The sequence below is a fragment of the Opisthorchis viverrini genome (assembly GCF_000715545.1).
Source record: "Opisthorchis viverrini unplaced genomic scaffold opera_v5_347, whole genome shotgun sequence".
Lineage (NCBI taxonomy): Eukaryota > Metazoa > Platyhelminthes > Trematoda > Opisthorchiida > Opisthorchiidae > Opisthorchis > Opisthorchis viverrini.
The window spans coordinates 532,899-544,878 of record NW_008751997.1 but is presented as its reverse complement, the minus strand read 5'-3'; the positions used below and the strand labels follow the sequence as shown (position 1 = coordinate 544,878).

The 11,980-nt window shown below is 44.4% G+C and overlaps 2 protein-coding genes across 2 annotated transcripts in view; one reads left to right on the top strand and one right to left on the bottom strand.

The window, feature by feature from the left end:
- The window catches only part of T265_10167 (hypothetical protein), a gene marked incomplete at both ends in the record, with an annotated part of 76,689 nt that overhangs the window by 5,076 nt on the left and 59,633 nt on the right, over nucleotides 1-11,980 (top strand). Inside the window, one exon of the mRNA XM_009176458.1 lies at nucleotides 5,580-5,642. Within this exon, the coding sequence (XP_009174722.1) occupies nucleotides 5,580-5,642 (63 nt within the window). The remainder of the gene's footprint in view (nucleotides 1-5,579; nucleotides 5,643-11,980) is intronic.
- Nucleotides 2,472-11,980, bottom strand: part of T265_15069 (hypothetical protein) — a gene marked incomplete at both ends in the record, with an annotated part of 24,731 nt that continues 15,222 nt past the window's right edge. The window contains 3 exons of the mRNA XM_009176459.1: nucleotides 2,472-2,681; nucleotides 5,891-6,024; nucleotides 7,601-7,799. Of these exons, the coding sequence (XP_009174723.1) occupies nucleotides 2,472-2,681; nucleotides 5,891-6,024; nucleotides 7,601-7,799 (543 nt within the window). The remainder of the gene's footprint in view (nucleotides 2,682-5,890; nucleotides 6,025-7,600; nucleotides 7,800-11,980) is intronic.

Here is an 11,980-nt window from a genome sequence, read left to right as displayed (position 1 = left end):
GTAGATGAATGCGTTTTTCTTTCCTAAAAAGAGCCTACTCGATCAGTACTGATTTGCTTCAAGTTTGAGGTAAAACCATCCATATTTTACACTCAAGCGGAAGTAGATACTCACCTACTACAATTATGGCGGGGGAAAGCTTAGAACAAACACTGAGGAGAAAAAAACACGTTTGTTGGTTGGAGTGAACAGAAATGCGGTTACCAGGTAGACGGCCATATATGATTGGTGACGGTGATACGGTGTGTCGTGGTTCTCGCTGAAGTAGTCTGACGTCTTGCCTTTATATTAGAATTCGAGACCGTTTATGAAATTTCGAAATTAACAGGGAAACGTTGGACACGTGACTTTTGATGTACTGATTAATATAGGGAGCAGTAGGCTCACTGCCAGCAACGAATAACCTGAGGGTCTAGGATAGAAGAAAATCTGTTTTTTCTTCAAACCTGTGAAACCGCGCAAAAAATCGGGGTATTGAACACGGGATGCAATGCCCGAATTTGCATATCAAGAATCCGAAGGTGCAGAGAGAACGGTATCCTTCTCCATTGGAATCAAACTCCGCTTGTTCAGATTAGAACATCACCAACTCGGAAACTGATTACTTGACCAATGTGGATTCAAAAATGATCACGACATCAGCGGTTATGTTTTAAAGCCATTTGGAATGAGTATTAGCAAGGCCAGATTCCTGAAAACAACCACTGAATGCCCGAAATCCGCTGAGACTCAGCTCCGCTAGATGTTGACCAGACAGACATTGCCCTCTCAGCATGCGGTACTTCAAAGGCAGCGAGAATCGGCGTTGATCAATGTCAGACAACGCCCCCGCAATATGCAGCGCGTCACAGCCTCGTACCAAAGCCTGACCGCGTGAGTCAGCATTGGACCAAGTTCAGACAGTGTCCCTCCAATAAATAGCTTGAGACCGTCTTACTTTCACACTCGCTCGCACTCATATCCTCGCACTCGCCTGTTCGGAATACAGCTGTTGTGTTCCTACAGACTTTTCGAAATGTTTAAAAGTAAAGAGTCAAGAGACGAAACGCCCAAGTGAACCAATGATCATTGTGATTTCAAAAAAAGACTGCAAACCAAGACAATCGATTACTCCGTCCTNGTCAGCATTGGACCAAGTTCAGACAGTGTCCCTCCAATAAATAGCTTGAGACCGTCTTACTTTCACACTCGCTCGCACGCACTCATATGCACTCGCCTGTTCGGAATACAGCTGTTGTGTTCCTACAGACTTTTCGAAATGTTTAAAAGTAAAGAGTCAAGAGACGAAACGCCCAAGTGAACCAATAATCATTGTGAATTCAAAAAAAGACTGCAAACCAAGACAATCGATTACTCCGTCCTTGTAGCCGGAACAAATAGCACAGGACGGTAGCCGAAATCTACTGATAAGGAAAGAAACCGAAAATGATATTAAACTACATGGGCTTGCAGGAAATGCGTAAAATTTTTGGACGTTATAAGCCCTTCAAAAAAAGCGCTTGGGGATATATTTCAGTAAAACCCTATCTACATCAGGGACAAAGTGTCGACAGTAGATATGTCCAGTGGCATACACCTTACAGACTAGAATGGAGAAATGTGTCCCTTTTCTTTTGGAGTAGATCTGCTTGGTTTGCAACTCACGTGACACACAGTGCATTCCTTTATCTGTGGAGGTTTCGTTCTGTAAGTGAAGTCAATCTATACTGAAAAGCCGAGAAACACTGTACAGCCGTTTTATCCTTATTGGGAATCATCGGCGGTGCGCATCTCACAAAAGTCCCGAGAGTCTCAAACCCGCGACCTCCTGACTGGTAGCTGAAAAAGTGCTGAAATCGGCATAACTCGGGTGGGCTCATCGGTCGTTGATCAAGCGGAAGTCGAACAACAGCCAGTGGCTAATATTCCAGTAAAATACACGCTTTTTAGGAGAGGTTTGCATTCATACCTTCACCATAAGATATGGCACACTTGTTTGTTGCTCCTCGGAACGTACAAATGATACGACATGTGATTAAAACCGGTATAACAGCGGATACTACTAATGAGGCATGCAAGTAGCATGTGGCTTTCTTGTAAGCCCGCTTCACCTCTAATAGAAGGTGGAACGGAATTTGTGGGACTGCTTTGCAACATTCTTTTACGATTGCATGAAAGTTGATGAAGACGTTGCTTAACCTATTCCACGATGACCTTGTTTGATCAATTGCTAACTGGTCAGTACATACTTCTTAGCCTGTTATCCGGAATTGTTCACTTAAAGGGGAACTGAATTGTGGCCCGGCATGCTTTCTGAAAGCATAGATTACGAGAGGCCTCGGGCCTGCCGTAGAACTTAGGTGTACGGTTGCTGGAAAGTGTGATGAGGTCTGCTCAGAATAAGCGCGCAGCTAGGTGAGTTTTTGTTAACTCGGGAGTATTTCGATAAATCTCCGTATCCCTTTTTGTTTAAAACATGTTGCTGACTAACCTGGTTGGAAGCTCGCAGTAAAAGTCAGCTTTGGTTTGTTCTTGCCCACTCGATACTGTACTAGCATCGTTTGGCCTCGTGACATGATTTGTCGATGGTGTGTATCACATTTCATCATGAGAAGCGGCCACCCCTTATTCGGTCCGTCGTACACCTTCACAATCTCGTCAAAACACGGTTCATCAGGGTCGGTCTCTGAATCAAGTTGAATCTGTGATAAAAAAAATTTCGAGGATAAAAGGATAGGAAGATAGGAATACACATTTACAAAGCATCAGATGTGAAATATCGAAGGATCATGAGGAATTTCGAAACACGCGGTTGCAGTAAGAAGCTTTGAAAGTCCATACATAATTGGGGGAGCACTAGGCGAGGAAAATTCACTAAACCCAGCTGAATATTTCGTTCATTATGGTTCCTGAAAACGGAATCTGCTGTGACTATTTGATGAGACCCCAAAAAAGATGGAACCAATTGTGGGCTGTCATAGACCTTTGGGAAACCTTAATTATAGCGTCTTCTGAAGAAATTATTCTGCGACATTCTGAGCTTCATTCCAAGCGAAACGTGAGGCAGCTTTTTTGCAGCACATTCAGTTTAAAAATATCACGATCGAATGATCAAGTTGGGCTTCAATTAATTCTTCAGTGGGAACCAGATGTGTGTATTTGGCTAGCAAAATCTGTAACATTCATATTACAAGACCAGTATCAACAAGGGGTTACATTCATCGTGAGGAAACCAGGTGGTATTCATGAGGTGTTTTAAAAAACGGACAACCTGTTTATTCTTTTTGTACTGATCACGATCAATATTCTGCCAGCTTTTGGGCACCTTGGGTTGCAGACGCTTCATCAACAACCAAGGTGACATCGTCAGTTACTCGATTCCGCACGGACGATGCCACCCTAATTGGTGATGGGATGCTTACAATTTGTTCATAACCACACCACTCTCGTTTGAACGGCCGTGTTCCTGCTCTGGCGCAATTATTCCGGTGAGTACACACCAAAGGGAAGCACTGAACTCGAGTTTCGATCTTATGAGAGCTCATCAACAGTGCATATCCAATGGTCGTGCCGGGATTTGAACCCCGAACATTTGACAAGCGAGGCGAGCGTGCTTTTTAGAATGGTGATACGCAAGACGTTTCAGTTCCTCTTCCTGGACAGGGATATTAGCTTAGTCAGCCATCTCCCTAAACAACCAAACAGCGAAGCTCTGCGAATAGCCCAGTCAGCAACTCTACTCCCCATACCCTCTCTATCTTTCAATCATGCCCCTTCCAGGGAGTAACGTTACTCCTTCAGAAACGTACAGGTATTTTTGTTCATAGCCAAGCTCGGTAAGACTACCAACAACCGAGTAGTGCACCAGAGCTACCTATATCCTACGTGCCTACTAATAGTATCACCATGTGTCGACGAGACCAGGCAACCAATTTGAGATCTGATTTTCTGTTTGCTTGACCATACAAATCGGGGTGGCGTTTTCGAGCAAAGCAAACGATAGCGTCCCGTTACCAACCAATATTTCGGCCGAAAAAATTATGGGGTCCGCAGTGTGGAACTGCTAGGGTGGCCTGGAGCGTTTTTAATGGTTAGACGGTTAAACTCAGGGTTCTTGAATTTGTCATGGCAACCTCAGGACAATCACAGGTGGTTTGGTTCGCATGTGAACATCCGAGGCACTGGAAGAATTCATCCATTAAGTGCCAGCCGAGGAAGCCTGCAGTCAGAGCTGACCGCAGTCGGTCGCGGAAGAGTCCACTCCTCGTGAGTACACGAGAATAGCACTGTCATTTTCATCCATTTTGCCTTACTAGCAGTTTAGGGAGCGGAATGTAAAAGTTTCCTTCAGATATATGCAACGACTTTTGAAATATCTTCGGTTCAAAAGCCCAATTCGATAAAGTGACGACGCCATAGTTTGATTGCTAAGGTTGAAATTCGTAGCTCGGGTTGCGTAGGTGGTATGCTATTGATCTGATGTCAGCCAATCAGAACAGAGAATAATAGAGGAACCGTAGAGTTGCTCGCCCAAGTAACCAATCACGATCGAAGGTCAGTCTTGGCTACAATGCAGTCGAAGGTGCCCCACTGCACCACGTGGGTGTGGGAACATCACACGCAGTGGTAGCGACACATTTACAAACAGTCACTACCCTATTTGTGTGTATCCGTCACAAAGAAACTTGACCTTATTGGGGAACGAAGGTGTGCGCACATCAGAAACCTCCTGAGCTGTTTCCAGGAGGACGCTGGTGTAGCGTCCACAGAGTATGTTCAACTAGGCTAGTCAGTGAACAGAGGTTCGACAAACAAATGCAACTACTTATTCTTTTAAATTTAGGCCAATTTAGTAGCATCGATTTGGTCACTATTGCCATGTGATCAGCCTTCTAAGCCAATGACATTTGGTTGAAGATCTCAATTGTCCTCATGCCTCTGCATGGTTGCCATGGCAATATATCGGCCCTCACAAAATCAATAGCTTTTGAGATAAAATGTAACCTCATGCCACATAGGCCATTCAGCAGTGACCCGAACATGGCTGAATAGATATGTCCTCTACAAATTGGAAGATCAACTTATTCGTATCATTGTCAGCTGACACCTCATTTGCTGCATACCTATAGTAGATAGCCGGAAACATGTGACTGTTAAAGTCTCTAATCTTTCGTAATGCACCACTCCTGGTAGCGACTGAAACATGAGGCGGCCTGGTGCAGCACATTTAGTTGCCTGGAACAACACAAACGAGATATTCAGCTGGGTTTCAGGTGAGTCCCTCAAAAAACCAAATTAGTTTGCAAATGAGTGTATTTCGCTAGGCCCTCATCTCTTATCTCCGGTTCTCACTAGTACACTGGACATTCCAGAGTGGTAAGCCAGCGGAGGTCCTAGAAGGGGTCATCCCTGTAGAGACGGGAATGTATAGTAACCACTACTGACCGTGTGTTTGCTGGGCGAACTTCCTGGGTGAGGCGGGTTACCTGTGGACATTCACTGTGGGATTCGACTGTTCATTCACTCGTGTCCCCTTGGATTGACATTTACGCGTCACAAGGTGAGTCAATGGCACTATCGGCTAATTCTCTTTTTTACAGGGTATTCAGGTTGATAAGAGAATCAGCTCAAACGGCATGTGGCAACAACTGTCGTGCGTGGTGGTGAGGGGGTCCGGTAAACTAAGTTGGTTGATGGAGTTCAGTGTGAATACCATTGTAATTGGAACGAATATTTGAGTAACTTCATGGCAGCGTAACGCAAGGAACACTGAAGGTCCCCCTGTTTTCTCCGTTCTTGGGCTTGTTGTCATACGTTGTACTAAATCAAAACAGTTTCATTCACTGAGACAATGGAAACAATAGAAAGGTTGATTTTAGAGAGTGCCAAGAAGTCGACAAACAAAACTCACATTGATATCTAGGAGGATCTTTTTTCCAAAAGGAATTTGCAGTCCCCACCAACAAACGAAACCCGTGCGATGCCAATCAGTACGTCCTGGTGATTGGAATATTCCAGATTTTGACAGCCAATAGCCACATTCCACTGGGAATAAAAATAAAGCAATCTGCAACTGAATCGACGAATCTACAATGTTTCAAACCAAAACTTCAGCAAAGTACAGATATTTACCTCCTAAATGAAACCGAGCAAAAATCAACTCAGTCACTGGCAACATATCTCTTTGCTACTGTAAACAATTTCTAGTTAGAATAACTTTACGATTTCACCGTAAAGAGAGTTTAGTACGCTGTGTGCCAATGGTATTCCTTGATTCATCGATCCACATATTATTAGAATATGTACAAAGAATGAAAACAAACAGACTGATTGAACAATTGGAGCAGTTTTGCCACTCAGTGGTTGTCTGTTCGCCAAGCTTCGCAACCGGACTACAAACGTTTCGTCCCCAACTGAGATGACATCATCATTTTGTGGGTTCGACTGCCAAGTCCATCGGCAATGTTACCTCGAACGCGATCCAACTATGAAGCCAGGCGAACAGTTCAACAACCAAACAGCACAACCGGAGTGGTCGTATTCAAAGACATCGCTAACAGTTCCACACTATACGCTAGATGCACAGGGAATGTACGGAGCTCGAAATAGTACGAAAAAGTGCTTTAGACGGTGAGCTCATCTGCTATTGAAATAGTTCATTGGACTTTGGGTAGCTTTACAACAGCGGAAGCCACACTTTATGGCTTTTTGACGCACTTCGTGAGAGAAGTAAAAAATCGTTTCTTCCTGCTAAACCAACACAAAAATCACATTTGATGTCTACAACAAGACGCGCAAAAGTAGCCTCGTTTGCTGTTTCAAAACATTGTCAGGTCACATAGGATTCAACATGATTCCCCAATCCCTACTGCTTAATGAATGAAGTCTTTGGTCATGTTCCGGATTTCTTTGCTGTTCGCATGGTATGTGCAGCTGGAAGAGTTTATTGCCAGCTCGTAAAGAACGCAGAAGCCTGAATGCTGAGTGAGAGCGGAAAAAACCGGGAAGCGGTGAGATTGAATAGATTGTAATCCGTTGACAACATCGCCTTGATGGCACCCTCCTTTTCAAAGAGTCAATAAAGTGGATTTAATATTGTCGTTACATCTGAAAGACTACTAATGTAACGGTGAATACTACTGATGAGGCATACGAGTAATATGTTTTCTCGTAATTCTGGTTCGCGTCCATTGGAAAGTGGGACTTATTACGAAATTCGCGGAAGTTCTCTATAGCATTCGTTTGCATCTGAGTGATACTCAATGAATATTCAGGAAAACAGAACTCTCATATGCATCTTGTTTATAAAAACCGGATATTTATCTTCTTCTTGAACGCGTCTTCCTGAACTTTCCTGGATAGTCATTGACTGTCGTTCAAAGTCAAACGAATGCTACAAAGCGATTCCGAAAATTCCGTATTAAATCTCACTTTTCAATAGACGCGAAGCAGAGGTACGAGAAAGCATATTACTCGCATGCGTCGTCAGTAGTAGTCACCGTTACATTCAAAGTAATTTGAATCTTTTTTAAAAAGACGACCATTGTTTGTCGAGTTCGGCTGTATGTTAACAAATCCAGAAAGTGTACCATCGCATCATCTAGTGAAGATGTGGTCTTACTCTTGTAATGAGCTTTGAAACCGGTCCCATTGGCACGCCTTCCCGTCACCAAATGTACATCAAGATGTTTGAATGCGCCCATCACCGTCCGATCTCTCCCGGAGCCACAGAATCTCCCCAGATCCACGACTTCCCCTCCGGCTGTTGTTCCCGACAGAGCAGTATACGTGTCACCACACCAGTACCACAGTGGAGGCATCTGATTAGACATTCGGGAATAGGGAGTGAGGAGAACTGAGTAGTGGTTAGAAAAATAGAGTTGTAGCAGTCGAATGAACCATCCCAGTTTTCGACAAATGCACTCATTTGCAAATCTACTTGGTTTTCACGAGAGACTCACCTGAATCTCTCGTTTATCATATTCTACAACTGAATGTGCTGCACACAGACCGCTTCATTTTCCAGTCGGCACGATATTCCAGATAGCACGGTATATTTTCGTTAAGAAAACTGCTCACAAGGTTGTTGGAAAACTCTTTGACAGCCCACGACTGATTTTGCCCTTCTTGGGGTTCGTCAGGTAGGTGCGTTCCCCGAGTTTCCGTCAACCTTATGTTCTACTTAAAGGGCGAAAGCGGTCGTGGGCCGTCGAAGAGTTTTCAACAACCTTGTGAGTAGTCTCTTTCATGAAGGCAATTTCAGTTTTTTTTCAGTTCTCGTTTTCATGTGTGACGAGAACGAAGACATGACTGCTTATCATATGAAGTGAATTGACCGGTCAACACTGGTCAGGCCAACAGACCCCTTGCATATGTGGGCAGCAGTAAGGGAAAAAAGCAGCCGAAATGATGACGCACACACTTCATTGGTTTGTACGTCTTTCGACGGATGGTACGTGCTTGCACATTACGGGATAATAGTTTCACAGATTTTCCCTCATATGTAGCTATACCCAACAAATTCTTCCCACTGCATTGTTTTATCCAAATGTATGGTCCGCGAAAGGAGGTGAGTACCTTTTTTGAGCAAACCAAGGTTGTCGATGGCACATGGCACTCAATTTGGACCTGTCTAATATAAGAAAATCAATTAATTGGTCTAAGAGTGCAGAAACAGATCCTCAGGACGGCAGTGTGGCAGCCAAATTCGAAGGGACAGAAACCGAGTCCTGGGGGTGATGGTCCACGACCTCGTCCAGTCGGCTGCTCTCCAGAGGACCGCGTAATCTGTGACCAATTTGTAGAGTCAGAAAGCCCATGGCCTTGTTTTATGCGAATAACTACCGCGATTCTTCCTCAGTGGTTAGATGGTCCGAATAGGTCGGTGACCATTAAGGAATCTTTTAGCCACGCAGTGTGACCACCGTCTGTCTAGTTGAAGGGGGATGGTCACGTGCCCGTTCTCTGAAAGATCAGCTGATGACCCCAATAAATAACGTAAAAACACGTGTAACCAAGCTTTCCGAGGTTCATTTACACATTTTTCTTAGAAATGTGTTCAGCTTCCCAACCCATTCATCGTGTTTATGAAACACTGACTACTCGAAAGGACATTCTGACTACTCGTAAGTAGGCAGATATTTCAGAGATTTTTGGAAACCAAGATTTATGAATAAAACACCTAGTATGAAAGAATCAATGGGTTTTCTGATCGACTGTTTTTAGCCCGCTATTTGAGCAGGATTACTGAAGCCAGTGGTTGTCTAAACGGAGCTGAATGCCTTCCTTCGACGAACCATAAAGAGTACGCACCCGTTCCTTTAAGCAACTGGCTGCACGATTCTCACACCATGTGTAGAGCAAACCTATTGTCATCTTGGAGATTTTGCAAGTGGCGAGCAGACGCGGTCGGTCCAAGAACTGCAGCCCACTACTCCTAAGTCTTGAGTGGCACCTATCAACCGCTTAATGGTCAAGTTGAAAAGCTAGGAATAATTATATGACCAGTATTCAGATTCGAATGGACGTTAACAACTGAGCCGAATAACGAAAGACCTTGACTTCACGTTAACCTATTGGGTAAACGAGGTGGGCGACTGCGAGCTGCCGGAGTCAAGAACCGGCTAAATCTGCATGATGAGCACCAACCAGGACACATACGTGTTATGTTGCCTTTCAAGAACCCGTTACTACTTCTGTAAAACTACCAGTCTAATGGTGTATGATACTGACGAAGCATGCGAGTAGTATATGGTATGGTGTCCAAGCGCCGAACTCACATCTGATGGAAGGTGAAGCTTATTATGGATATTCGGAAACTGGCCTACAGTGTTCGACCACCATTTTATATTAGTCGATGGATATCCATGAAAGTTCATGGCCAGTTTCTAAAGACTGAGGGCAAATGAGATGTATACTTTTCGCGTCTAATGACCTATAAATGCTTACTTTGTGTTTGTTAATAAATGACGAAAGGTTTCCCCTTTCAACAGTTGAATGTTACAGTGCGAAATACTGACCGTTCCTAATGAGCGGGCTGAGTAGTATCCCTTTTAGGGATGGCGCCACATAAGTGGTGAGACGCAGCGCTGAGGTTGACGCTCGAACTCGCCGTGTTTCATTGATATCACGGAGGAACATCAGTTACGTTCAATACCGAAGCTATCAGCTAGAAGACCCGGCTTTTAGTCACGTGATAAGCAGAGGTGTGCAATCAAGGGATTTTCTGAAAACTTACTTGAAGTGTTTTGACACTAGGATAGAAGGAACTCAGGACCATTTCGAGTCGCCCTTGAACATGATAGAACCTCATAAAAAGAAAGTTGTGGTATAGCGGTGGAGACTACTGGTGAAGCATGCAAGTAGTGTGTGGTTTTCTCATAAATCAGCTTCACATCTATTGAAAAGTGAGATTTATTACGGAATTTGTGGAATCGCTTTGTAGCATTCGTTTACGTTTGAACGATAGTCAATGAATATCCATAAAGTTTAGGAAGACGCGTTCGAGAAGAAGGCGGATACACAATTTGTTCTAAACAAGATGCATATGAGAGCTTTGCTCCCCTATCCAATAGTCTGTTCAGTTGTTTTTTTCCATTTTATAAGACCGCACCGAAGGCCTTCTTCCTTTCAGTGGTGGCTACCACAATCAGTCGACTGATGGTCTGACTGCCTTAACTTGTTAACTCGGCGTTTGTTACTTTTTAACCTAAGCTGACATAAGTCGGCAGAGCATTTTACGGGTAATCATAGGAAGCTATTTATCCATCTTTCAGGCAGTCATCTAGGCTTTTGATTGTGCTCTCAAAGAGAATTCGGATTTTGCTCATCCCAGCTGAGTAGGAGGTAATCTTGGCCAGCAGCAGGAAACGAGGCTTTGAAGAGCAAACTTCACTGGACGAAGCAAACCATTTCCTAACCAATCAAGAGGGGTGACCAGCCAGAATGAAGCACTTTAGAACGTCCAGTGAGGCGTCTAGAGCCGCGGCAAAAGGCTGTTTCATTTTTAATGGAAAAAAGCAAACGTTTCTCAGCGAGGATCTTTTGCGCGATTCTCCAATGTGCAGAACAACCGAACGCCCTTGACTATGGTACCCGTTTCTGCCGTGGATACCGTGATACCAAAAGTAGGCACGGAGCAGGCATATTTCGAAGCCTGTCAAGTGAATAGAATTTTCTTCTTGGTAGTGTCACGTTTTTTCCCTGGAGATGATTTTAGACTGACTTGAAAACTATGAACTGTTCGGACCGAACAGTCACGAGTTGATAAACGCAGCATTCAGCCATCTTTTAAGCTGCCTTATGCTAAAATAGGTCAAAGCAGAAACCACAGGAATGAATGTCTGAGCCTTTCTGAGGTACTTCATGAACTTCACTGGAATTCAAACCGCAGGTAAGGCGAGTTTCACATCCAAAGCTTCGCTTTGTTAGTATCAGGAAGGCCAGATTCCTGAAAGCAAGCACTGAATGCCCGAAATAATCTAAGACTCTGAGAGACCAGACAGACAACACCCCCTTACTTTGCAGTGCGTCACGGCCTTGTATCCAATCCAGGCAGCGCGAGTCAGCGTTGATCAAGGTCAGACAACGCCCCCGCAATTTACAACGCGCCGCAGCCACATACCAAAGTCAGACCGCGTGCGTCAGCACTGGACCACATTACACAGTGTCCCTCCAATAACTAGGTTGAGACCATTGTATTTTCGCACTTGCACGCACTCATGCTCCCCCACTCGCTTGATCGGAAAACAGCCGTTGTGTTCACTTCCGTGGGAACTTTTTCCGGCACCAGGCTCTCATCATCATCGACAGCATGACATCACTCTCTGTTTAGCCACTCTGAGTTGGGCACGGAAAACAGCACACATTTCGGCAAACGATGGTTCGGCATGCGTAACACATGTCCCAACCAACGCCGCTTCTGGTGCTGGACACATTCTTCAATGGAAGTACCCGTTACACAACCGAAAACACGCTCTCTAACTGCCTCGTTACGGATTCG